This window comes from Cataglyphis hispanica, chromosome 12, assembly GCF_021464435.1.
Source record: "Cataglyphis hispanica isolate Lineage 1 chromosome 12, ULB_Chis1_1.0, whole genome shotgun sequence".
In the NCBI taxonomy this organism is placed as follows: Eukaryota; Metazoa; Arthropoda; class Insecta; order Hymenoptera; family Formicidae; genus Cataglyphis; species Cataglyphis hispanica.
In genome coordinates, this window is record NC_065965.1 from 7,120,717 (window position 1) to 7,148,713 (window position 27,997).

Below are 27,997 nucleotides of genomic sequence, written 5' to 3' on the forward strand. Positions count from 1 at the left end.
TCAAATGTCAGAATATAAAAAAGATTAATTATATTATAAAATAATATTAATATTAATAAGATATATATATATATATATATATATATATATATAATATTTATGATAAAATAATTTATATATATTTTCTTTTTTATCGGTATAAAATACAGTTCGTTACTTTCGACCTAATAAGATGTTACTGGAATCTGAAAGAGAATTGGAAAAGAATAATGTTATCAAACGTGATGTAAACTTTTTCTTTCTCGCGATTGAATTTGAAAATCTCTAGGAGAACTAAAATTGTGTAAGAGGAAAACATCGTGACAATGACAAATATCTTTGAACGCGCGTATACAATATACTGCGTAGAAGAAAATGCTATCCCACGCCCTAGCTAAGGGAGAGGGATCCATACAAAGGGAAAGAGCGAAAGGGCGAAATCTATACGCCGTCGTGCGCGTTACGAGACGAAGCTTGGCGAACGGTGGTGAATAAAATGTCGTGGAAGGAATACGTGGGGTAGGAGAGAGAAAATAGGGGGAGGCGAGTAACGCAGCGTGGAGAACGGAAAGCTCGCGGGGTCGTACTCGCGATCGGTCCGTCTACACGACGACAACAGTCCTCTCTCTCTCTCTCTCTCTCTCTCTCTCTTTCTCTCTCGAAGGACGCTACCCTCTCTGAGCGTATAGTTTACGTTTCTACAACATCGTGAAAGCGAAAGTTATCGAAAGAAACGAGATGCACCGAAGGATCATGATTTTGCTCATCGCTTCAGCGCTCGTTGTGGCAGTTCATTCTGGTGACGTAACTTTTTATGTTAATCTATCTATAATAATACGCTGTAATAATAAAATGTCAAATCAAGAATCAAATTTTCTTTCAAAGCGAACACTTGTGCGTTAATTAATTGAACGAACATCTTTGTTCAACTTGTTGTTTGTTTTTTCAAACAACAAGCGACTTGAAAAATAAACAGCGATAATGTTATATAGCTATAATCTATCGAAAATTTATCTCTATGCAATATAAACGTTTATTATAAAACAAAATGTAAAACTTTAATCTAATAGAAATTTTGTTTAGAAACCTGTTTTGGAAATGATCATAAGGAATATATAATCATATATAAAATTAAATAGCTATTAATAATACAATATTCATTTATAATATCGAGATCGTTGTGGGGATTGTTTCATAAATTTGACAACATCATTTATGATTATATGTAATCATGAATTATGAATATTATTATATATATATTATATAATATGATTATATAATATGAATTGTATATAAGATTTTAACTCAGTGTGTGTGTGTGTGTGTGTGTGTGTTGTGTGTGATTAAGATTAAAATTAATTAAAATTAATTGATATCAGAATTTGAGATATCCGAGATTTTCATCTACATGAAAAAAAAAACAACGTATTAAAAGAAATATTAATTCTATTAATCCGATTAAAATTATATCATTTTTTTATTATTACATGAAACAAATCGATGCAATTATAAATCACATTTTATAATTTTGCGTATCTGTCTATCTAGTATCATTTTTCTTTGTTCTCGTATTTGACGAACATCATGAAAGGGGGTGCATTTGAGCGAGAAAGATGTACATATATATATATATATATATATATATATATATATATATATATATACACACAATGCCCTATATATGTACAATTAAGGGATGAAGCGTCGCGACGCTTGGCGCCACTTTGCGACCTAAATAATAACAACCCCAACACAACATCGGTCGACCCGTATAGGAGTCAATTTACACACACACACACACACACACACACACACACACCACACACACAACACATATATATATATATATATATATATATATATATATATATATATATATATATATATACGCATCATTTTGATCTTCCTGCTCAGTTTATTTTTCTAAAATTACTAATGATTTAAAAAAAAAAAAACTTTTCCAACAAAAGTCAAACTTTCTTTTTCAAAAAATGAATAATAATAAAAAAATTGTTATATATATTTCAAAGAGAAAATACAGAGTTACTTTTATATAGACTCATAGGTGCAAGAAAGAGATTTTTCTTTTTTTATTAAAGCATCAAGAAAAGAAGTGAATTTTATTCGTACTTTATCTTCCTTCTCTCTTGCAGCGTGAAAAAATATAAATAATAATTTATTAATGATTGATAAAACGTGTGCGATATAAGCGATCAGCTTGACTCGTACAGGCTGACTTATTATATATTATCTGACTTATTATATATTATCTGACTTATTATATATTATATATTATCTAATATATTTCTTATCGGCAGACGCGTTAAAATGCTACATGTGCACCTCGCTGTCAAACGCTACTTGTGGTTCCGCTTTGACAACAAAATCATTACAACCGGTGGAATGCACCGGTACTAAGATAGTGGATTGGCAGAGAGACATTCAGCAACACAGAATCCTCAACAAGATTACAGGACTTTTCGAGATTGACGAGGCGCTACGACATTATCCGGGGGTTCCTCGGGACATGGCTTGCGCTAAAATGATCCTTAACGGCAAGTTATCTCTGGAAATCTCTACGTATAAAATACGAGAATGTTTGTGGGACAATTAACGTTAAAAATGCCACGTACTTTTTACAGTCGCGAATAAAGAAGTGATCGTAAGAACATGTCAAACGGCTAAAACGGATCTCATTGATCCCTGTGAAACGATGAAGGCAAAAATACAAAAGGAACAACTGGGTAAGATAGAGCAATGCGCGCTCTGTAACACGGATGGCTGCAACGGCACGACAATTGTATCTCCTGAAATATTTTATATACTTCTATCGCTTCTGGGCGCTCTCATTCACGTTGCTTTTTATCATTGGGCGTAACCGTTCGCGTTCATCATTTATGTATTCTCATTAAAAAAAAAAAAAAAAGCATATGTATATAATAAATCATTCGACATCAGATTCATACATACTCCTTATGTAACTCAGTAATGTCTTCCACATGATTAGTACATACATGTATGTATTAATAATGGAGACGAGTATATATATATATATATATATATATATATATATATTATTTATCATTACTTATATCTTATTATATATTTAATATGCGCTATGTTGAACTATGCAGGGCAGACATTGCAGGGTTGATTACAACGCAATATATGGGCTCATCGCAAGAACCGCGAATAACTTATTTAAGTACATTTGTATTTCGTGTATACCCATGGGCAAAATTCATTATTATATATATATATATATATATATATATATATATATATATATATACATCATATATACAAAATATATAAGTTGTATTCTCGCCTTCCAAAAAAAAATTGCGAATTTGCTCTAGCATAATTTATGCTCTTAAACAATTCTTCTCCAGTAAATATTGAATGGCGAATCACGTCGTTTATTACACATTTTTCTAATTTTCTATATTATATCAATATCTTTCAATGTTGTCTTTTTACTTGAAAAAGAGAAAACAAATGTTCTATATGTGTATATATACTTTCTCATTTTTGCTTCCAAATTATATAATATTGTTGTATCGCACACTTATAAAAAAAGAAAGAGAAGGGACAAAAATGTGTGCGATCAATATTATAAACACATATGTATTTTTATGAAAGAAATATATTTTCGACACTCTCGATTAGCATGCCAATCTAATCTGACTCTGTTATCTTCGCAAGCGACAAGCTTAAGTTTTACATGGGACAAAATAAAGGATTATAATATACATCGAAACTACATATAAAAAGGCAATAAAATATATATGGTATCAAAATACAAATCAATCCTTGAGATATTCCTCCATTTTTTGAAGATATTTTTGAAGATAAATTATTTTTAAGTCTATTAACTATGATTTTATTATATGCAGTTTTAATAACTGCATGAATGTCTATATGTCATAAATAAAGTTATATGTATATTACTCAAATTGAAACTCATTACATTGAAAATTATTTCATTTTTTATCAAAACTAAACTCACATTTCTTTAAATAATTATTTTAAAAATACAATGCATTATAAATAGGAATGAAGAAGGAAAAAATAATTATTTCGTCTTTTGCTTTAAGAATTTGTCTTTTCACATATATTTTATATATATGATTTTCAAATGGAGTACAGATGCTTAATGAAAAAATATTCCAACAGATCACATACAAAATTTCAAAAATTTATTTAATTTCTTAGATATATTTTTTGATAATTGCAATGTCCTTATTATGAATCTGTCACAGTATATACACGCTTAACACTTATTGAAAAATCGACTGTAAAATAAGCTAAATTCTTAAACAAAATACTTTTCATTGCATAATATTGTGAATGAGATGATCAAAGCTCATATCAATAGCTACATTCACTTTATACAAATGCGCAATTTAGATTATAAATTTTACTTACATTTTATCATAATATTCTATCACACAAACAATATAAAAAAAAAAGTCAAATTTATTTTTTTGCAAATGATATTTTCATTGCATGAGAAGGTGTGATTTTGAAACCTTGAAGAGCATCTTTTGCTGCCCCAGATTGGACTTCATTTTCAAATTCGACAAAAGCAATATCATGTCGATTAGGTACCAACCGCACTTCTTTAAAGCCTGGAAATTGGTTAAACAACATCGATAACATCATTTCACTCGTCTCATCTGGTAGATTTGTTAAGAATAATATCTGATTTGGTGGTTGTTCAGGAACAGCTGTATTGACGAGTCCCGGATGTTGAGGTACACTAGCATGATATCCGACTTGCTGCGAATGCTTTGCCTGCTCTTTTGCACGCTTTTTGGCACGTTTGGCTTCCTCATCTGCCGCTGGAATAACTCGTTTTGGTTTCTTTGGACGTTCCGCAAAGGTACCCTTCATTTTGGCTATTACATCACTGTCAGTTTTAGCATACTGTATCCTCTACAAATTAAAAAATTATTTTTATTTCTTGAAGTACACATATTTAACACAACCATTGGTATTAATTTCTAGTATACGCAAATAAATAATAATGTATATATTTTAATGCAAATATAAAAATAATATAATATAGACAAAAAATACTGAACGTAGAAAGAGAATTCTATATGATTTTTACCATTGGTTTGTCATAAAATGGAAATCCTTGCATAGATCTCAAAGCATTTGTCGCACTCGCAATTTCCTTGAAGATAACAAACGCCTGTCCACGCATCTTAAGTGTTTTTAAAGCCACAATATCCAAAATTTGGCCAAATTGAGAAAAGATGGCATACAATGACTTTTTCAGTTCCTCTTTTTTTATTTTTTCATTTAAATTATTGATATAAATGGTATTGTTTGGACGAATATCCATTTTCACTAGAACTTGTAAATGTTATACACGTTCTATGGACAAAAATAATACATAAAGTAAATAAAAACACGGCAAGTTTTAACTGATTGATAAAAACTATGTATATCTTAGTAAAACGTTAATAGAGAAAACTGATAAAACAATATATATTTTAAGTAAAATATTTTTAAGTGATCTTACGTGTTAAAATATTTGTATATTAAATTCTCGATCAGACTTGAAATAAAAATGATATAAGCGTAAGGTTACGTTGTCCTAAAGGTTATACGGTTGTTTGAAGCATAGATGTAGTAAAAATAGACGAAACGTGTGCGATAAAAATATGTCGGACGTACCGATTGGCGCTATCAACTAGAGAATTTCTTTTTAAAATTAAGTATAGTTACACAATTTTTCACTAGTTATCTAGAAAATTTATTTTTGATGAAAAATTTCCTAATAACTTTACATCCTAGTGATACTAAATTACTAAAAGCATCAACCAATCCGCGTAATTTGTTCGAAATATGGCGTCGCCAATCAGGGACACGTTCAATCGAGTGACATTCAATTGAACCTATTGGCCAATCGAACACGCGATTGGTCAATCGTGCTAATTACCCTAGGCATTGATCGATATCAGTGGTTGTGTCCGTTTTCCCTATATTTAATGAACATCTCCCGTTGCAGTAGCCACAGTAGTCGTTCGAGATGGCACATTAGAGTTCGATACGATAGAGACAGATATCGACATATTGCATCGCCACCATGTATCTCAAGAGCCATGGAAAGCCGTCATGTGGCGACGAGTTTGCCAGCATGAGAAAGACAGACGCCGAATTACAGAGGAGGAAAGATAGGTGCGCACACACGAGCGGGCTTTGACAGTCGTATATACATATATTTAATATACACGCATGGTACGTTCGGTAAAGCTGCACGCCGACGTATGCGTGTATGTATATGCGTGCATTATTCTAATGGAGCTGTAGTGGCGCCCTTACGCGCCACACGCGCGCGCGTTGCAACACTCTCTCGCTACATATCTCTTTCTCTCTCTCTCTCTCTCTCTCTCTCTCTCTCGCACACTCGCTCTCACGGATCGCGCGCGCGGAGAGGGCGGGAGGTTCGGAGAGAAGGTGGAGGAGCGCGAAGGAGCGAAAGACGAGCGAGCGAGCGAGTGCGAGCGCGAGCGCAAGTCGGGAAGCAGCGCGAACGTGCGGAAGAGCGGCGGTGTGTGTCGTGTCGTGTGTCGGCTTAGAGACCGAGCGAGCGAGCGAGCTAGGCGAGAGCGCGTGCGGTGGTGGTGGTGACGACTGGTGTGTGCCGTGGACGGACGACGGACGGACGATCGGTCGGTCGGTCGGTGGGTCGGTCGGCGGTCGGGACCGTGAGTGTGAGTTTGCAAGGACGAAGGAAGGAAAAGAGAAAAAAAAAAAAAAAACGCCAGGAGGAAGTGCAAAATTCGCAGTGCGCCGTGCCGGCTGAGAGAGAGGATACGTTTGGATTGTTGGTGCGCCCGAGGCTTAAGCTAGCTCGCCTGGTGGTGACTCCGAAGAAGGAAGATAGAGATTAACGACAACGTCGCCGTCGTCTCTCTTTCGGAGGGATCTCGCGCGCGCCTCCACGAGGAGCCTAGTGTGTCGAGGGGGATCTCCTTCTCTTTCTCTCTGTCCTCGTTCGTTTCTCCGTGTACATTCTCTATCTATCAATCTGTCTGTCTCTCTTTCTCTTTCTCTCTCTCTCTGTCTCCTGTTCTCGCGCTCTCCGATCGCCGGGGGGGCCCGCCGCTGAGAAGACGTCAAGGGACGACGACGCGTGGAAGTTTAACCAAGAAAGGAGCGTGCTGCCGCGAGAAACGCAATGTCCGACCGGGAGAGCCTGGACGATCAGCCGCAAAGTAAGTACAGCCGGAGCGAAAAAGCGCCCGTATAACCGATCATTTTCCGTGTTGCCGTGTCTCCGTCTCTCTCTCTCTCTTTCTCTCTCCTCCCTGTCCCTCTCACTCTTTCTCTCTTGTCCATCGGTCTCGCGGTCGTTCAGTCGCTATACCCTGGCGGCGTCGCGCGTCGAACGGACGAAACGTGTACGGATCACACCGCTAACCGACATCTTTTTGTCCCTCGTGTTATCCCTCCCCTTGGGTGCTTCTTGTGTGCAGCGTGGCGTGTTTGTGCGCGCGTTAAGAAGGACGAGAAGCGCGGCCCGCCTTTCGAATTTGACGAGAAAGCCGAAACGCGACGACGAATTTCCCTTCCCGCTTCCATCATTCCGCCGTTCAGCCGTTCGCGCGGCCCCCGGAAATGTATCCTAACTGCGGGAACATCCGATACGCGTTGAAATAAAATTCAGCCCGCCCCTCCTTCCTCTCTCTCTCTCTCTCTCTCTCGTGCATGCATCGCGATCTTCCCCGTCAGCCCGCCGGTTCTGTCAAAGCGTCGCGCTTGAGGAGAATCGCTATTTTTCAACGGCACCCAGGATTCAAGATGGCCGGGTGCATGTCGACCGAGAGGATAGCCCCTTTCGTCCCCTCCATGCCCCGCTCTCTTGCTCCTTCACCCGCGAGTCTCTCCTTCCTCTCCCGACTATCGCTCTCCTTTACACCGCATATCTTTCTCTCTCTCTCTCTCTCTCTTTTTTCTCTATCCCTATCTCCGTCTCTCGCGAGTCGAATATTCTCACAACTTCCGACGTTGCCGTGCGTCGCAATGCCGATTCTCTCTATGCGGCGCTCGTCTTTCTTTTCCTTTTCTTTTTTCTTTTTCCACGAGCCGGTCGCCCGGAGTGAGGCCGAAAAACTCGCGGCGATGGAATGTCGTCTCAGTGACGAAGGAGCGCGAGAAAGTGTGATGTAATATTTGGTTTTGATCTATCTATCTATCTAGTCGATGGTGCGCTCGCACGCACGTAAAGCAACGGAAATCGAGCCGTGTAAATTTTACACGCATTCACATACACGAGCGCGAATCCTCGCTTCCCCGCCTCGTCTCGATCCCTCCCCTCCCCTCCCTCCCCCTCCTCTGTGCCACCTCACTCTGTATCGCGTAACGCGGCGTCTTTTGACCTCGAAACGAAAAGGCTACGACGAATAGCGTACCTCGGATAGATAGACGGATAGATGATCGAGAGTCCACGAAGAGCTCTTCTCGCGTGTCCGAAAGATTCGATGAAGCTTTCTCTCTCTCTTTCTCCCTCGCTCTCCTTTTCCCGCGCACACCTCCTTCGTTCCTAACCTCTTTTTTTCCCGCACCTCGTGTCGCGCGACATTGACACTCTCTCTTTCTCCGTCCTTCCTCCATCTCGTTTCTCACCGATTAAATTAGACCTGACGATGCTAGAGCGAGGATTATTCATGATCTGGCACGAGGCAAAAATCCTCGACGTTGGCGAGAGAATTTTGGGGGTTTTAATCGGGAATTTAAATCGATGGGAGCAGAGTTTGGATTTCGGCGCTGCAGATACATGATAATAATTTGTCTAGGTTGCAGCTTAATGTTTCGCTGAACATGTAAAGTGTTTAAAGATAGAACACGAATTCGTAAGTATTCTCTGACCTCCCTTTCGAAAAGATAAAGCTAGAGAGATTACGAAATATGCGCGTGTAGAAGAAAATAAAAAAAAAAAATTAATACATCTCGTTTTTTCTTTAAACATGGATTGGCACAACAACATGTATGTGTCTGCATCATTAAAACTCTATCGAAATTATATAACATAATACATAATGAAATATTAATAATATATTTGTGCAGATTGTGCCGAAATATTGTAACCTGCAAACTTTGTAATTCTATTCCATGTGTGTGTGTGCTGCGGAGATTATATGGGCTGGAAATATTCAATGAATTATTTTATTACAATGAAAATTGTGCATCGCTTATATTTATTACGACGACATTTCGCTGCATTTGCATTTTGAAAGCAACAATTTTGCGATCAAAGCGCGCTGTATTTGGGTTGGAAATATTCAATGAATTATTTTATTACAATAAAAATTCTGTACCGTCTATATTTATTACGACGACATTTTGTTGCATTGCATTTGTACTTTGAAAATAATTTACGATAATTTTACGATCAAAGCGCGCTGTATTTGTTTCACGCGAATATAATTATATTACAAAAGGAGATCGCATGTATTAACAACAAGAACAAGCGAGATTCTGTCTTTTTTTTTTTTTTATTAGAATAAAACGATCGGAATCTGGCTGATAAAATTCTGCAATAAATATTTCGATCAATTAAATTCCAAAAATGTGATTTATTTATTTTTGTTCCACAATTTTTGGCAATATTTTATAAAGTCTCGCTAGCAGTTTCTTCTTCTTTTTTTTTTTAAGTAATCTGTACGATTTAATCGCTGCTATAAGCGTTATAACCAATGTTGCTACATTATTCATTAATTAATTGCACATTTTTATTTATCTTGCCAGAATATGGAAACCCAGGCGGCATGGATGCTGGAGGGGCTGACTTTGATTCCGGTGAGTGCTTTAGTGTGTGCATAATAATTGAAAAGGTAAAAAGATATACGTGTTTCCATAAAAGTCAAGTAATCCATGCCTTTGACAATGCAGGCGATTTATATTAAACAACGCACGAATGAGCAATATTAAACTATATCATTGTAACAATTCATTCGATTAAACTCTCGACATTTTTTAAATATTGTAATACGATTTCTATATTCACTACTTTCATTAATTAATTAAATTATATTAAATTTATCTTACTTTATATTTCAATACTTTTCAAATTTGCGAGAAGTTTTGAGAAAAAATATGGAGTCTATTTAGGATATTTGCATTATATATTTAAGTTTATAAAATAAAAATAGATATTTATATATATATTGTACTAGTGCAGGAAACTAAACTTGAAACTATCGAATCTGTTTTTTTAATAATTTTAATGATTTAATTTGTGTACAAATTAAAGAAACTATCCTACTACTACCTAAAACTTTGATAATGAGTTCTTAAGAATTATAACTTTTATACACTGAAAGATATAAGATTGAGTGAGCCATGATACAATCAGTTACATAATTGAAATACATAGATCCTATTTTTCACCTTTCAATATAATATACTCTTGTCCAAGAATACTTTTCTCAGATTGTACCAGTAAAAATGACGGATCTTACTTAATATGCCTTAATGATTAGATAATCTCATTTGTCCGCGTCCGCTTTCTCGAGAGAGGGAAGAAAATAGAACGAGTAGGGGGAAAGGGGGAGAAAGACGAACCCGAGACAAATTTTTGCGGACGTTCGTGGAACGGAGTCGGAACGGAATACGAAACGGCCGGAAGCGGGACGAGACGCGCGGCAGTGGGGCGCCGGTAGAGCGCAGTCAGCTGGTCGTGACGTCACGCGCCATGTCGTCGGTAGGCGCGCGGGACAGGATGGTGGGGCAGATCGCTTCTCTCGGCTGTGTCCGCCGTCGTCGTTGTCGTCGTCGTCGCCGCGCGCGCGCTGTGATTTAAAACGTGGAGTCACGTGGCGGCGTATCGCTCGTGAGAGCCGGCGCTTGTACGGCCGCGGATTGGCCCGCCGCCACCATGGTCCGCGCATACCATTGGCATGACGGTGAGCTCCATGAATGACCGGCACGTCATTCGCGTTACGATTTCACGTTTTGACGGATATACATCGTCGTTGCCCGACCATTTTCGTCGTCTTTACAATCACCGGGCGATCGGTTTTCGCCGGAACAACTTCGCTGGAACGGCATATGACGGCGACGCCGGATAATCATCATTGGCCCCCTCTACGTGCGAAACGGCTCGATGTGTCATTGCACGATGACTATACTGGGCACGCCGGCGCTTTTTCCTCGTCGTTCTCAGTGCATGCCATACTCGTTTCCGCGAGCACTTTCACGAGAGATCTTTCCTCTTTCCTAGAGCGCCATTCCGAATCGTCGCGCACCGTGATAGTCGTCCGAGATTCAACCGAGATGAAAACCGGTATATTTTCACAAGTTTGGACCCTGCTAATTGCGCGCGCGAAAGCAATCTCCATGATTAGTCGTGACCATGGAAACGCAACGATTGGCGGGTAAAGCTCTCATCACGGGGTATTATCTTTAACCAGTGTCTCTTTACTACATCTTGAAGCGGTAGAAAGCAAGTGCATGTGGCAAAGAAAATCAGAAATATTGCAAGACTCAGGGAGGTGAATTCATCGGAATTTTGCCTGGAAAAAACCATTTCCGGATTTGTCGCGAGTGCGCGAAACTGTATACGCCAATCGCGATGCTTCGATGACGTTTTGAATCAAGTTCGAGTTGACATGTGATACGGTTCCTGTCCATCTGCGCGGATATGGAGAGGATAACGCTTGTACCAAGAACTTGCAGTCTTTATTCGTTAAAAATAATCTCGCAACGCTATTATTACCTACGATCGTATAAAGGATGATGACGCGAGATTTGCAAAGCTTCGGTCATTGATCACTTTATTTCCCCATGAAAAAATTGCTATTTTCGCACAAAATCGCAAAGCTCACACTAATATTATATATGTACATTAGTTTCTTTGGTTTTATATGCGATATAGTTTCCATACAAAGTAAAGTATACATGATTGTATGTACATACCGAGCATATTTTACCGAAAGCATATAGAATGCTGGAGGCGAAAATAGCCTACGGTCATCTTACGTTGAATCTTGAGAACAGCAACGCTATTTTCGCATATTCCACGAGACAGAAATTATTCAAGTGTGGTGTAGAAAAAGTGGCGTTTACAATTACTTCCTTACAAGTATTACCCGGGGAACCGCTGTCAGATCGAGATTGATTTCACGTCAAATTGTTAGAAAATGGAAAAGATCGTGGAGATATCAGGGGACGTCATTCACGAGAATCCGAAATATTGGGGCGACACTATGGAGAGGATACAGTATTGGCATCCGGAAGGTATTTGTCTTAAATATACTTGGACACTCGCGAGAGAGGGATAGGTTTTTCTCTAAAAATAGGGTATCTACTCCTTCGAACAATATGGAATTTTCGGGGATTTTTTGTACCTGGGAAAGTCAGGAAATTCTATGAACTTTTATTCGAAGCATTTTTTAATGCGATTCTTTCTTTGATAATTTTGCTTTCATATTGTAAGCAATAGGCGATCTATTGATTATTAATATATTTTATAAATATATATATCTATTTCTGTTTAGACATTTAACGTCTTAACAAAGTATTAAGTGTGCAATACATATTTTTTATTATAATTTTTATGAAAAAAAATTACAATGTTATGCAGATGAAAAAATGTTTATTTTATGAAAGTTTTTTTTTTTCAGTATATTTTCAAATTCTATAACTTAAGTGGCTCTTTTATTTTCCTTTGTACGAATGAAAATTAGAAAGCGAACGCAATAAAAAAATTAAAAAAGTTACATCCAAAAATTCTCTAAAAAAATTCTCTTTATCCGGGATTTGGAATAAAAAATCTGAAAGATCAGGGAATTTTTGTACACAATTTTACTCGACATCCTGGAAGAATTCTCGTTTTTTCTCGTTAACATTCTTAAGTTCTACAGATAGTGGAGATACCAAGATACATTCTTTGCCATTCGTACATTCCATGCGTATCGAACTGAGACAGGCGCTAGACCTGAATCATTCGTGATTCATTGACGCGTTCTTTCCAAGAATCATTTCATTCCATGATTCAGGTCCAGCGAGTAACGTAATTTGACGTCACGGTAATCGTGGTACGTGGTGGTATATCCGTAGATAGGTAAAGTCATATTTTTGCAAATATAAATTACGATCAAAGAAGAGAGTAGTCTCTCTCACAGACGAGTTTTTAGTTAATTTCAAATTTGTTACAATTTCACGTTAAAAAAATTGCTTGTATTTTAAAATACTTATTTAAAAAATTTATTTTAAAAATTCTGCACTTATCTCTCTCTTTCTCGGTAGTATGTAGAGAGAGATTGAATATAATCCTAAAATAGCATGAACATGAAGAAGCTCTGGATGATATAAACCTCATAATAAATTGTCATATTGCACTTTGAGAAAACAAATACGTCGGAAAATTACGTGTGCTTAAATTGACTGCTTCTGAAAACACTGGTTCTATTGTGTTGGCGGAATATCTTTGCAGTGACTCGAATGTCTCTGCAAAATGCGGATGATTCAAAAGTGGGACTAAAGCTCTCATAATTCCTCTATAAATATCCATCCATATTTTCAAATGTTTTATTATAAACGTATCTGAGAAAAGATATGAAAGATAATAATGAAAATTTGCCTTGCAATCTTTCGGAATTGATTTTTACTAGTAACAAGATGATAAGAAATAATTCATATTTTATAATTTTATATATTATGATTAATTGTAATATTTAGAGATATTATTATTTTTTGTGTTGCTAGTTTTTAAATATGACAGAATGAATCGGTTATTATATGAGTCATATTGTGTTGCTAATACTTACATGTTATTTCTTATCATTGAAATTAAGAAATGAATTAACAGAAAAATTTAATCAATGGGGAAAAATATTTTTTCTAAAAATAATGTTGTGAAAAGTGAAAAATAGAAATTAATTAATTATATGAACATGTAATTTATATATAAACTTGAATTCCATTCGACGAAATATTCTATAAATATTCTGTTCTATAAAATTGAAAATTTCTGTGGTCACACATTACTTGGGTTTAACATAAAAGTGTTTATTCAGGACTCTTGTACGGATTCACATCGGCAAATAGGATAGCAAGGGTGGAGAATAGACGATGAGATCCCAAACATCATTTATCATTTCGATCGTTTTCTATTGAATATAAATTTAACAGCTATTTGAATTAAATATGATCCTAAAGCTTTTAGTACAGAAAATCATTAGTTGCATCGATTTGATTGTTAATTTCTAGAAATTGATCGTTCAAATTTACAACTTGGAATCTTGTATCGCCTTCAATAAATAATCAGCTATCCCTAATTTACATGGTATTTCCTGCGTTCCGATTTGTGCCGGAAACGCTGGATGCTAGTGGGGGGCAGCGAGACGCATTTCGCGAGGAGAAGAGAGGTGAAGGGGTGGATGGTAGGTGGGTGGTTGGGAGGGGAAGGCACGACACGACGAAGAGTCGGCGTTGAGATTCGCGTTGAGGCAGGTCGGAGCGCTACGAGCCGCGCTCCAGGCGCAGAGATCAATGCACCCGCGATCATCTTCATTCGCCGTCGTCATTGTCGTCGTCACTCCCGTTCGTGCCTGGACAAATAGATCCGCAGAGACAAGTCCCCATGATAGACATCCAAATGCGCGAACGTAACGTCGAGACGGGACCGGCCTCGACCAAGGAAACGTTCCGCCGATGCTGCATATGATGAATATGGATGAGGAGAGCGAAAGAAGAAGCGGTACGTCGGCGGAGGCGCATTATCGGCCGTTGAAGACGACGACGACGACGACGACGACGACGACCCCACGTCTCGCTCGCGAAATGGTGGTACGCCCGACGACGCTCGCGCCCTGTGCAACTGTGCAGTGAAATGCAAGTATATAACGTCGATGCAAGCCGGCGGGTGAGAAGTGGGCGTCTGCATGGACACGCGCCAATCGTTAGTCGGAGGAATCGTTTATCGACGCTCCGAAGGAGGAATACGACGAGTGGAATTTGGCGTGGAGGATCATCCGCGAGTGTGTTTCCGAGAGAGTTGTTCGCACGAGTTGTTGGATAATTGTCGGCCTAATTTACTTTCGTCGAGAGGAATCGATCGAGGAGGAAGGCCCTTATTGGAATGGGATACCTCAACGAGAGAGAATTCTTGATGTGTCGTGTCGGACGTATGATCGGTTAAAATTTAAATCGAAGAATTACATTGATCGAGCATTATAGAGATCCCTCCCACATTTGAGTTTGTGACTAATCGATGCAACGCAGGCGGTGTACCTCGGGCGACCCTTGGAGAAAAGAAGTGAGGGCGAGAGAGAAAGGATGCCAAGAGTGGCATTTTCCGATGTTTCAACATTTTTCCTTCGGATCGATTATTAAGATCGAAAACTCGGATGCTTCCAAGTGATTCATGATAGTGAATCTGACATTTTCGCTCACGACATATGCGAGCGTGGAAAAAGATTTTTCGAATATCGGTCATCGAAACGCGAACGGTAATAGAAGGTATTTTCTTTAGTAAATTGATAATGTCACTCGTGATCGATCAGGAAACATTTTTATAAGTGTATTATGTCTATATTATTCTAGAGTTTTTACCGAAAACCGTGCCCACACACATGAATGCCGCACAGACGATTGATGTGGTTTCCTCCACGTTCTTCGAGACTGGAAAGAATAATCGAGAGCTTCAATGAGAAGCAGCCAGTCTCCGAGTAATAAATGGTGACCTAGAAGAAACAAGAACCCCGAGGGTGGAGTCTAGAAGAGAAAAAGAAAGAGAGAATGGCAGTGAGAGAAGAAAAGAAAAAGAAAGAAATCCATCCAAAATACTAGAGGGCGAAAAAAAGAGCAAGCTTGGAGAAAGAACATAGCACGAGATCACGCTAATCACTTCGTCGTTTGATCTTGTTATTATACCACATAAATATCTCTTAGGATCGCTTTCAATAAAGTCTCGATTATTTAGAAAGGAAGAAGGTGTTAGCGAATCGCGGTGTATAATTCTAGAAGTTAGTTACCCCTTCAATGAGGAAGAAAGATTCGAAGATTTTCATCGTAAAACATCGTTGTATATTTACTTGACAAAGAAGGAAGCACAGGGGAAGTGAAATCGCGTCGAAATGCGAGCGAGTTGAAAGGTGTCAGGAGGGGTCAGATTCTACGCGGATCGATGTGACATAGTAGCCTGGCGTCGGTGGACGACGATTACGAGCCGAATAAGCAAGTCGACACTTTACGCCCGCAAAGGTGTACACGGAGGGGAATTACGATGGTGATGCAACAGTCATCGACCGAACGGAGGAGACGCCTGCGGGAAATAAAGCAATGGTGAAAGTGCACGTCCGCGCGCGATCTGTTTCATCCTCCGCGAGTATCGTGAGAAAATGAGCAAGAAGTATCGACAGATCGAGGTATTACGGAGAGTGACGACTCGGTCAAGGTAGCTGCCAAGTAGTAGACAATTAGAAACGCGAGGTATCCTCTTGAGAGTGTGATGATGCGTTCATCGATTGACCCCGCGAGTCGTCCTTCGCGAAAGAGAACAGTGGACGAAAGCCCATTTGCGAGTATCGTTGCAACGATAGATTAAAGCAACGAAAGGCTTAATACGGATGGAGTTAGGTAAGATACGCGTGATGACCGAGTTATCGGAGACGGAGGACCAACGACCTCTTTCGCCAAGTTATCTCAACGAAAGTTATGCGCTGAAGCCGCCAACGATTTACACGAGAGCTTGTGGACGAGAGGCTTTCGAAACTGAGTTTGGGGAAGAAAGATATGGTGATGTAGATATGGAAACTGCTCGTCTCGAGATATAAATGTTACCTTCAGAAGAAGACGTAAATCCTTTCGCAATGAGGGGTCTTGCACGAAGGATTTGCGCTTAGAAAATAAGAGAAAATTTACGACGAACGAAGGAGAAAAAAGAGAGAGGAAGAAAAAAAAGGAACAAGCAGAATTAGCAAGCGGACTTAGCGATTGGTCAATTAATGCGGCTTCCTTGAATTCTGTGACACTTTATCGCGACGTAACGCGATTCTTAGAAGCAGGACATATTATGCACAGGTGCACGGATTACCGTAGTATCGATAGGATGTTCAAGAGCAGGATTTTCCAGGGCGATCTCAGCCCCGTGCCAATTCCAGGCAGCCTGCAACAATCCAGTACGTAATAATGTGCAGCTAAGCCGCGTCATATCGATCGATCGGCCTCGAGCGATTCCTTTGCGCAGAAGATCTCCACAACTTCTTTTATACTATCAATTTTCGAGATCCTCAACTATTATTATCTTTTTGACATTCGGTACTAAATACCAATTTTTCGCTATTATAATAACCGTGGTATTTGGCAATAGACGTTGATGAGAATGATTGACATTTAAACTAATAAATAAATTATCAACCATTTTCTCTGAAATTTATCAATCAAACACTTCTCTTTGGGGAATTTTTACTGTAGTCAGATTTAATTTTTTTACTTTTGATAACACAATTAAAAGGTATTTTTTTCTATTATATTTATAATAGAAAAAATTAATATTATCTTGTTTATTTTTTAAAAATATACTTGTATTTATTTTTATTTTATTATAGTCACAATTTCAAAAATTTATTCGGTATCCTGATGTAGTCTGAGATAGAGTAATTAATTTCGTAATATTTCTAGTAAAAAGAGTCACAGAAAATGATTGCAGATAAATTTTTCGTTTTGCCTTATGTCTTATATAAAATAGACGTGAAAGCAATGCATGAGACGATAGAAATTAATTATTCGAAATTAATGTAGAATATAAAGATCGTTTTAGTGTCTCATGCTTTTTTTCGATGAAAAACTTGATGGCGTGATATAATCATCTAAAGTAATGTAAAAATTTACATGCTGATTCGGATAGGATTAGATGTGGTAAAAAGATAATGAAAGCTTTAACAACCGCAACTTGGAGAAGTTGAAACTATTTGAGGAAACTAAATGCTAAATTTTCTAAAAGAGATTTTTTTGTATCCTTTGTCGTTACATATTGCTGTTATATATTACATCACGTTGGTTCAGCGTGATAAACGCGAGTTTGACAATGAATAGTTGAGAGACAGCAGTAGTTCAGGATAAGAAAGAAGAATAAACAGGTAGCATAAAAAACAGTAGGAGCATATCTGGTCGTGATAGTGGGACATCAAAGAGGTCGTTGACCTCTGGTGCAGCTGTTATTGATCGATGAGGACTAGCAACATCGCTCTGGTGCGTGTTATAGCGAGCCGTTCTATCTCGGACAGGATAAACCGTTTGCTTCAGCCCAGTTGTAACGGCCATCGAGTATCCTCTGTTTCTTCCTGAACTATCATTTCAAGATCGCTTTGCTAAGCCGGACAGAAGGAGAGAAAGAGAGAGACGCGATCCGAGAAAATTCGACGAAGGGGATCGAGCGTAGAGTGACCCAATAAACACTAGGTCACCTCTTTAGCAACCCACTGTCCCCGTCGTGTTATCCCTCCCTCTCGATCCCTTCTCGTGCTTACGCCGCTCGTCTCTATGAAACCATCGCACGCGTTAATTGAGTAACATAAAAAAATTGATTAAAAAATATATACATATTTGTAATGAGTACTTAAAAGTGTATTTGAGTTCTTTATATCTGAATTTTTTGAAATTAATTCTAATAAAAAGAACTTTTCTTTTATTAACTTGGATCTTGTCGATATTAAGTTTAAGAAACTGTCATTGATTTTTTTTATACATTATTAATGTATCATCTTAAATAGGAAGGTTTAGAAATAATAAATTTAATAATTTTATGCCATACAAATTTTATAATATTATTTGTTACATTGATGTTAGGCTCTTCGCGCAGATTTAATAATAAATATTCTAATCTTAAGAATTTAACGATATAAGATTGCATCTGAGATCAGGAATCATTTTTACAATCCTTTTTCTTCATAAAAAAGAATAGAATGGAAGAAAAAATATTTGAATCTGATTTCATTAATCTGTTCTAAAAATGAAGTCTATTATTTTGGAACCATCCAACAAAACTACTGTATGCAATATCATAATTGCTAATATTAATAAATATATATATAATATATATATATATATATATATATATATATATATATATATATATATATATATTAATGATATTAATAAACTATATTTATTTTATAGGTCAGCAAGGCCAGCAGAGCGAACAGGAACTGGCGACGAAAATGCTGCAAATTCAAAGCAAAAGATTCTACCTTGATGTAAAACAAAACAGACGTGGAAGGTTTATCAAAGTCGCCGAGGTATTATTTTATCTTTTAATTCTCGGCGCACGTACCGTACAGCGAATTAGATTCCATGGCAGAAACTAAAATTATGAAATCGACTGCTATAATTGAGTAATTAATAGTGAAACATTAATGAATGAACTTTTTCATGAAGCAATTTGTGGTTAAAATAAATTTTTAAATAATTCTTAGTTTTAATAACTTTTTTTATCGATTTATTTAGATTTTATAATACCATAAAACGAAAAAAATTTACACGATTAAGATAATACGTATCTGCCAAATGGTTTCAGATATTTTTTGACAAATTTGTTTCATTAAAATTACACAGACACATACGATATAACTATAAATATAAAATCTTATTTTATAAAATCTCGTTTAAAACAATAGTTTATTTTTTTACATAATTTTTTTTTTAATTTTAGATTGGAGCGGATGGAAGAAGAAGCCAAATCTATCTGGCACTCAGTACAGCATCCGAATTTCGGGACCATCTGTCAACATTTAGCGATTTTTATGCATCTTTAGGTATATTATAATTCTGCCAATTCAGAAGAGTACAATTCGAAATCGAAAGAGTATGATTTTGATAGCAATCGTATCAATGGCTAACATATATGAAATATTATAGTCCTAATTTAGAATCTATCTATAAAATCTCAGTATTTTCTAATGCGGTTTAGAACTTATTTTAACTTACAGTTAAGTTATCTCGTCAATTGATACTTGTCTTTATTATAATGAAAAGAAATATTTAACTCATTTTTGTTTTGGATAATCAGGTCCACCAAATCCGGAAAACGTACCAGATGACGGAAAACTCAAGTCAGAAATGATGGTGAAGGATAATAGGCGATATTACTTGGACCTCAAGGAGAATTCTCGCGGCCGTTTCCTGCGGGTGAGTCACCCTGTATGTACCAGTCGATATATTTACTTTCTATGCTAAGTCATAAAAGGAATCTGTCGGCATTCATCTCAAAAGATGTGCTCTTTTCGAAGGATGACAAAGACAAATAGAGCTCTTTTAGATTTGTTGATGAAGAAGGAATATGTGGAATCTGTAGAATATAATGATTTATACGTTATAGATATAATCCTTACAGTGAATCGACATGGAATATCTCAAATATAATCTTTACGTTGCTTTTCCCAGGTGTCGCAGACGATAACACGGGGAGGACCTAGAACGCAGATTGCAATACCAGCGCAAGGTATGATAGAGTTTCGTGATGCGTTAACGGACCTTCTCGAGGAATTTGGGACGGACGACGGTGGCTTTAAAGGCGACTTGCCGGAAGGCCGTTACATGCGTGTGGATAGTAAGAATTTCTATTTTGATATCGGCCAGAACAATCGTGGCATCTACATGAGAATTTCTGAGGTATGTACTCTTACACACAGAAAAAACCAAATTAGCCGAAACTGGTGCCAAAATATTTATTTTGATGAGAAAAAAATTAATTCTTAATTGACCAAGGAATTTAACAATAATATTATATATTGTATAAGACATTCTTTTTCTGTATGTACAAAATGTTCACAGTTATGTTAAATTAATTAGGAAAAATTTATTATTTTTCTACATGTAGTCCTAAATAAAGCACAAAATGAATGTAATCTACTCAATATTATGCTTATACTCCAATGACAGATAATAATGCAGGACGAAACATATTCTTGCAGGTGAAGACAAACTTTAGGACAGCCATCACCGTACCGGAAAAGTCTTGGGCGCGTTTCCGTGATATCTTCGCAGATTATTGCGAAAAAATGAAGGAGGGTGGCGGCGTCAGTAGCAGCAGCGGAGGGAATGTATTGTCTGAAGGGAAGGGCTCGGTGGTGGCACAGGTACCATCGCCATCTTCGAACACACAGCCTAACCCCAATCCAAATTTAGACTCTCCTCTAATCAAGTGAAAAAGGCTTTAACTTAACTCGAACATTTGGAAATTATAACTCGTTTTCAAGTCATTAAGCGAAGTAAAGGAACTTGTCAGAGTCTATGCCATCGTCGGTCATCGTCATTATTATTCATCGGCTATGACATGATCATCGGCATGATCATCGTCATTGTCACACCGCCATCAACACTACATTACTGTCACCGTCGCCTGTCACCGAGATACTATCATCGACACCGTCATCGTCATCGCCACCGTCACATCATACACCGTCACACTTGCCATCAATGCGCGAACACCAAAACTCGCCTGAAATATGGCTATTATATCGCAAAGAGTATCAGCCGATTGTTGAATATATATTCATATAATCACAGATTTGATAAAAAAAGAAAAAAGACGGGGTGCACGACGGTATATGATTAATACACAAATAAATCGGCGCGTCTCGCGAAGATGAGGAAGACGGGAGAAGGAGATGACAGATTATGTGTGTGTGTGTGCGTTCGCGCGTGTGTGTGTATGCGTGTTTGCGTGAGTGGGCATATGTGTGTATTTGCATGGAGGGAAAACGAGTCACTGCCGCTCGTGCGACTAACACAGAATAAATAACAAGAAAAAAAGAGACACGCAACGATGGAGAATCGAGAGTATAATATATTGCGCGATATCTTTTTAGGCAAACACAAGAGTTGCCATCGATTAACGTTATGAGTACTACTGTTCATTTCCTAGCTTTCTGCGAACGCACATCTGTTTGGTTTTGCTAAGCTTCTTGTACTAATTTTTCAATCTCAGACATTCAGAGTACGCGCGTGCGCGTTTCGCTTGTCACGTGTGTGTGTTGAATAAGAATCTTTGAACGGGAAATGGACTGTAGTGTGGATCACGTTACAATTGAATTTGATCGTTCAGAATTTATGAATAAATAGTTGTTATATTAACGATTATATCAGGACGAAGTAGAAAGGGGAAAAAGCGTGTGATTTGTCGCGAAGGAAAGAGAAAACAAAGAAAAAGATCTATCGTGTCTACATAGGCAGTACGTATGTCTCTTTTCGATTTAATCGACAAAAAATATATCTTGAATCAAGTCGCTGTATTTTCGACGAACACTCGTCGAACAGAAGTCGCAGATGATATGAATGTAGATAAAATATTGCTGAACGCCTCTTGCGACTCCATTATCGCTTTCTCGACGGTAAAAGAGTGCGATTTATTGACTGTGGTTAAGTCGAATGAAACATAAGAGGAAAAGAAACCAAGAATAAGAATGAGAAAATATTCGTATATTATCACAAATATTTGAATATTTATATATTACTGTCTGCATTGCGACATCGTACACTCGTTTAAAAAATGAATGACATCTTTATTAAAAGTAATGAGATTATATATATATATATATATATATATATATATATATATATATATATATATATATATATATATATAGAGCATAGGTGAGGGAGAGAGAAGAAAAAGGGATGGTAGCCCGAGAGAATATGAAACCATATATTAATACATATTAATATGTATATTATACAAAGTTAATTATACGTTTTGTTTCATCGATTCATATAAAAGGGGTGACGTGATCATATATATATATATATATATAAAAGAAAAGACGCGAAAAAAAACGCGCTTTTACAAAATGCAAGAAATACATACACACACACATATACATACATGGATTTATGCACGCAAAAATATGCAATATACATTTCGAAAAGAAAAAAAAACACCAAACACGCGATTTCGATACTTTTCACACCAAATTCTCACAGAATGAATAACGACACGCGCACGACATATATTTCATCGTAAAAAAACATATTCCACCGCAAGAAACACGGTACAAGAGACGGTGTATGTAATTAAGTTACATAAGTTTGAACGATGATCGAGTTCTAACACAATTGCATATTAGGTATGTATTATACGAATGCATAATAGGTATTTATATAGAATCTATATAACTGTATAATTGTAACGAAATGCCAATGTCCGCGGACCCAGGCAACTGCACAAATCCGGTGACGTACAATCAATCGAATTGAAAATCGTTGTTGGGCGTTGCAGTTGCTTAGGCCCCTCTTGCCGGACACAGGAAGAAAGATGAGACAAAACGAATGGCACAGAAAGGAATAAAAATAATATTTCAAGACGGGCGACACGAAAGAGAGAGAGAGAAAGAGAAGGAGGAGAATAACACACAATTGTGTTATCTCTCTGAGGAAAAAGAAATCTAAATACGCTTCGATTTTGCAACGCTGTGCTAATATCAACACAATGATAAATATCTATCCGTTCTCTTTTGTGTTTCTTCCGTGATTGAAACGGCAAACCGATATAAATCTATATTTCGCACTGGTGCGAATATGAAACGAATGAGAAACCCATATAGAGAAAAAAAGACACGTAGATGCGTTATTAAAAAATGCTATTTAATTGGGGAGCGTCCGATTGAGTGCGTGATCGACGCGTTTGCATTTTTGATGAGATATAAAATGAGTATAATTTTATTTATTTTCTAGCGACAAACTCATTGCTAACGTATTTCTATAATAAAATAATTATTCTTCAGTTGCATTTTCTTTGAAAATTTACAATTTCGGCTGGTCTGAATTTACTTAGCATGTAGATCGTTTCGACGAATATAAATATGAAATATAAATCACAATAATAAATTCAAGTACGCACGAGTGGGTGAAATATATTGAGACAAGTATCCCGATCCTCTTCGATTTTAAAGTGTAATTTTCTCCAAAAGTTATCTTTCTCACATTCTTTCTGACATTCTTTAAACGCGCGTTAAACAATTGTTGCGCGATATCGATATATAATTTGTATTAACTAATTATTGAAAATTAAAATTAACGAGAAGGATGAACAAAATCTATTTCAACAGATTGTTGACGAGCTTTTATATGACGCACTTTTTTACATGTTTCTAACTTTATCACCGGAAAATTTTTTTGTTGAGTTCAAGGAAGAGGGGAGAGAGGTCAGAAAAAACTTGCGAACTGTGCAACAAGCATTGTATATTGTTCGGATAGAGCGTTGTAAACGGAAACTGCAAGGAAGAGACATAGAAAAAAATCGTTCACTGGCGCAGATGGTATGACATTGTGATCTATGCAAATTACAAATCACAAAGCAACCACAAGTAGTAGATATTTAAGATAAATACACGTAAAAAAAAAAAACACGTACGTCTATGGAGACTAGAGAAAAAGGGGAGGAAACATTGTGTTACTGAAATGTATGCGCGATAGCGTGCATTTTAACACGTTATTAAAAAGCGAGGACGACTACAAACGTACCTAACTAAAAAAACACAGAGAGAGCGGGAGAAAGAGAGAAACACATATAAAGAAAACAAAAATAATGAAGTGAAGAGATACCGTCTGACACACGTAAGAATAAGCAAAGTAATATAAAAATGAAAGAAAAAAAAAAACATGACGCTCCTGCCACGCAGCGAGTCTTTAGACAGCTTTAAGATAATTATAAATGATAAAAATAATAATTATTAAATAATAACGATAAACTTTCTATATGTTGAATCGTGTCTAGTGAGAGAAGTACTATCGAAGTAAAAAAAGCAACACAAAAAAAAAAAATAATAATACTATCGCCACACACATGAATTAATGCAGTTTATATGACCATTGATTAGTTGTCTCTATCTCGCGCGCGAATGTTTTTTTCTGTTTTTCATAATATATATAATATAGCGAGGAGAGAAAAGGGGTGGCTGTTAGAGAAATAGCTTTTGGTGTTTCGTTTGATGTTTTATGAACAAACGTTGCGCGGTTGGTTGAATGGCGGATCTTTTTGCTAAATGTTATAATATCCACAAAAGGGTCCCGGAGTTCCATATACCTGTGTTTTTATATATTCGGTGGAGTTGAACACCGAAGCTACTGTTATCCATTGTCACGCGCTAATTCTTATCACGTAGGATTTTCATATGTGTACGTGGATCGCGAGCGACAATTGCGTGTAACGATATGATATCGGCGTTTGCATTGTAAAAAAAAAAATAATAAAAAAAACGCATTCATTTCCAAACAGCTCACGTCTTTCATAGCGAGACGAGTCGTCGCGATCGCGACGTAATCTCTCTCGCTTGCACGAAATTGTGGCTCATAAAAAGAAGCAAAGCTTTATCAAGCTAAGTTCACCTAGTATGAAAATCCTGTCGTTGCTGCGAATATTTTTATTATTATTATTATTATTATTATTATTATTATTATTATTATTATTATAGTGTCATTATTCTTACTATTACGATTATTCTTTTTATTACCGCTATGATTAACTATTAGTATCTATTATATTATCGAAGAGAGCTGTTGTGTACTGAGATTGCTAATAACGAAACCAGTCTCGAGCAGACTGATTTCTTTCGTTTTCTTTTTAGCATATATCACACGACAACGATCAGTCGAGTTTTTAAATTTAATGGCTTTCCCGTTCTCCATCCTTTTATTCCTCTCATCATAATCAATCTCGATCTCAGTCAAATCCTTCCTCTCTTTCTTCGCATCTACATATGTAAGCACATTTTCTTTTCAAATTCGTTTCCGCTTTTCCTAATCAGTTCTGATATAGAATGCGTTCTGATATAGAATGGTTTCCCAAAAGAGATATAGAGAAGCGAGGTGAGATAACAGATGCAGAGTCAAAAAGGGAGAGGTAGAGAAATTTGACGGGAGGTCGATTGATGCCCTCAAAAGCTGAATCGACAGTGTTAAATTAAACATTACCTAGATTCGCGATCTAGCGGGTCAAGCAAGAGTAAATCATCCTTCGATGCGTTGCAGTTTCCCCCTTTTTTTTTTTCCTCCTGGCGCGCTCTCGCGTGTGTGCATGCGTGCGTGAATGCTAATTTGTGTGCGTGTATAGGCTCGACAATCGAAGCGAGCAAGCGAGCGAATTCTTTGTAAGGCGAGAGAAGAAATTGAGATGAGAAAATTGCCGATTGCGAGGACGATGCGCCGTCGAATTACGTTAAACACCACGATTTTTGGAGGGAGTTATATATGCAGGAATTATACATGTCCTTGAACTATTACATTATATCAATAGCGTAACAAAAATCAAAGTTTGTTGTTGCAGAAAACAGTGAGAATTACTGCGATTGGCCTTTGTATGTCATTTGATTTATTAAAGATAACAGTCTGTTGCAACTTTCAACGTTTTTCATCTTCCCACATGCACATAGTGCAAGTATCCTTCTCTCGCATCAATTCTCTCGTAGCAATTAACAATAGTAATTAATTTATACATTATGTTAAAAATTATCTTTTAAGAGTATTTCAACATATCAGAGATATTTTGCTTTTAAGATATGCGCGGGACATTTTTGTATATCGCCAACGAAGATGATCTGTATTTCGAATGAAATCTTTTTTTCCGCTAAACACAAAAACGCTTGGACAACGCGACGTGATATATTTTCGTGGTGCATCGTCCTTCATGTAAGATAGGCGTTGTGTAAGTAGATGCGACGCTAAAAAAAACGTTTAACGCAGCGCGCAACTCTCAAAAGTTACTCGTTTCTCTCTCGAAGAAAATCGATATATCAGCATAATATTAATTGTTATATAAATATTTATCGCGCGAGTCGAGTTTTCGAAATGTTACATGCTCGAGGATGGTTTGTCGGACACAAATTCGTACCAATTGTTTCTTCGGATAAACGTTTTTCCGCCACATAGTTTGTAATATACTTCAATATTAACTATTAAAGAATAAACACACACACGAAAAAAAAAAAAAAAGGAGAAACGTCGGGGGCGAAAGATCGATTCACTGGCACGATAACCGGGGATAGGCACGAGGAGAATTTCGCGCACTTTAAATAATACCCAAGGACCTGAGAGTTCAAGGAACCCCTTCTCCCCAAGTGCATTCGAGGAACAAGATCGCGCGTTGCTCGCGAAATTTTGGGACCCGTAGATATCAGAATATGTTACAAAGGATCCCGCAATTCGATCAGATCGCACGTACAGATAACGCGGATTCTAGAATTCAAGATTTTTAAAAATTCCAAGATCTGAAGAGTTTGACAATTCGCGGACTCTCGAAGATTCAATTTATTTAAGGAGTCCGAATGGTCCAATGTATCCGAGATCCATGGGATTCCGATTCGGAAAGTGCACGTCTCTGGGATCTTCAGTCACGACCTTTCGCCCATTGCTGCAGGATAAAAATCATAGCTACTAAAGACAAATCGTCTCTAACGCGCGTACTACATGCGTGTAACGCGGATGATCGTGTAATATATGTATTGTAAGGTGGTTAGCAGAAAGGCGCTTAAATATCAGGATAAGCAGTAGGAGGATAACCGAATCAGAAAAGAATGAAAAAGAAAAAAAAAGTTACCGCGCAGAAGAATTGCTGTTCATCTATTCGACATTGCGTTTTCGACATAAAAAAAAATACGTGACAGATAAGTGAAAGATAAAAAGAAAAACAAAAAATAGAAATACACAGTACTCTACGGCTCACACGTTCGAATGAAAAGAAAACTAAAAAAAAAAAAGATTCATCGCATCGATGTTGAATGTAACACGTTTTACAAGGTAACAGAGCATTTCATTTTATAACATTTCTATTGTCTATACTTTCACCCGGACATTCTTATGGAATGAAAAAAAAAAATGGAAAAGAGATCCACCTGTCCCGATACCTTTCCAGCATCCCCTTTAAAATTGGTCTTGATAGTGCACCAAGTCCGTTTTACACGATCTAACGAATTTGCAACAAATTTCTATTTACAATATAATGAGCTGTATACAGAAAATATTTTTTCATATATACAAATATACAAAATTAGAATTATATTATACA

At 37.1% G+C, this 27,997-nt stretch overlaps 3 protein-coding genes and 1 long non-coding RNA gene across 22 annotated transcripts in view; 3 read left to right on the forward strand and 1 right to left on the reverse strand.

The window, feature by feature from the left end:
• Positions 1–27,753, forward strand: part of LOC126853792 (uncharacterized) — a 52,557-nt gene extending 24,804 nt beyond the window's left edge. For all 16 annotated transcript variants that reach the window (XR_007687996.1, XR_007687997.1, XR_007687998.1 and 13 more), the window contains exon 2: positions 21,609–27,753. This is a non-coding gene — a long non-coding RNA (uncharacterized LOC126853792). The remainder of the gene's footprint in view (positions 1–21,608) is intronic.
• On the forward strand, positions 150–7,198 carry LOC126853784 (uncharacterized). The gene is made up of 4 exons (XM_050599851.1): positions 150–778; positions 2,298–2,534; positions 2,622–2,723; positions 6,002–7,198. The coding sequence occupies exons 1-4, from the start codon at positions 718–720 to the stop codon at positions 6,169–6,171; spliced, it is 570 nt and encodes a 189-aa protein (XP_050455808.1). The 5' UTR covers positions 150–717; the 3' UTR covers positions 6,172–7,198.
• LOC126853781 (U1 small nuclear ribonucleoprotein A) lies at positions 4,164–5,619 on the reverse strand. Its single transcript, XM_050599844.1, has 3 exons — positions 5,513–5,619; positions 5,096–5,364; positions 4,164–4,917 (listed from the first exon to the last, which is right to left on the reverse strand). Exons 2-3 carry the CDS (start codon positions 5,330–5,332, stop codon positions 4,459–4,461), a joined length of 696 nt encoding a protein of 231 aa, XP_050455801.1. The 5' UTR covers positions 5,333–5,364; positions 5,513–5,619; the 3' UTR covers positions 4,164–4,458.
• LOC126853776 (transcriptional activator protein Pur-alpha) lies at positions 7,063–26,331 on the forward strand. Of its 4 annotated transcripts, none has more exons than XM_050599836.1 (7): positions 7,063–7,211; positions 9,745–9,795; positions 19,120–19,238; positions 19,652–19,754; positions 20,009–20,139; positions 20,383–20,610; positions 20,913–26,331. In XM_050599836.1, exons 1-7 carry the CDS (start codon positions 7,175–7,177, stop codon positions 21,144–21,146), a joined length of 903 nt encoding a protein of 300 aa, XP_050455793.1. In that variant the 5' UTR covers positions 7,063–7,174; the 3' UTR covers positions 21,147–26,331. The 4 variants fall into 4 exon arrangements, with proteins under 4 accessions (XP_050455793.1, XP_050455795.1, XP_050455792.1 ...); XM_050599838.1 differs by having other exon boundaries at positions 20,009–20,127; XM_050599835.1 differs by lacking the exons at positions 7,063–7,211; positions 9,745–9,795 and adding an exon at positions 12,123–12,234.
• Positions 27,754–27,997: the final 244 nt, after the last annotated feature.

Bases quoted from the DNA above. Each gene is read 5' to 3' on its own strand.
- LOC126853784 (XM_050599851.1), top strand. From the start codon at position 718: ATGCACCGAAGGATCATGATTTTGCTCATCGCTTCAGCGCTCGTTGTG. The intron at 779-2,297 runs GTGACGTAACTT...TCTTATCGGCAG, and splicing joins CGTTGTGGCAGTTCATTCTG to ACGCGTTAAAATGCTACATG. The intron at 2,535-2,621 runs GCAAGTTATCTC...TACTTTTTACAG, and splicing joins CGCTAAAATGATCCTTAACG to TCGCGAATAAAGAAGTGATC.
- LOC126853781 (XM_050599844.1), bottom strand. From the start codon at position 5,332: ATGGATATTCGTCCAAACAATACCATTTATATCAATAATTTAAATGAA. The intron at 4,918-5,095 runs GTAAAAATCATA...TTTAATTTGTAG, and splicing joins CATTTTATGACAAACCAATG to AGGATACAGTATGCTAAAAC.
- LOC126853776 (XM_050599835.1), top strand. From the start codon at position 12,138: ATGGAAAAGATCGTGGAGATATCAGGGGACGTCATTCACGAGAATCCG. The intron at 19,239-19,651 runs GTATTATTTTAT...TTTTAATTTTAG, and splicing joins GGTTTATCAAAGTCGCCGAG to ATTGGAGCGGATGGAAGAAG. The intron at 20,611-20,912 runs GTATGTACTCTT...ATATTCTTGCAG, and splicing joins TCTACATGAGAATTTCTGAG to GTGAAGACAAACTTTAGGAC.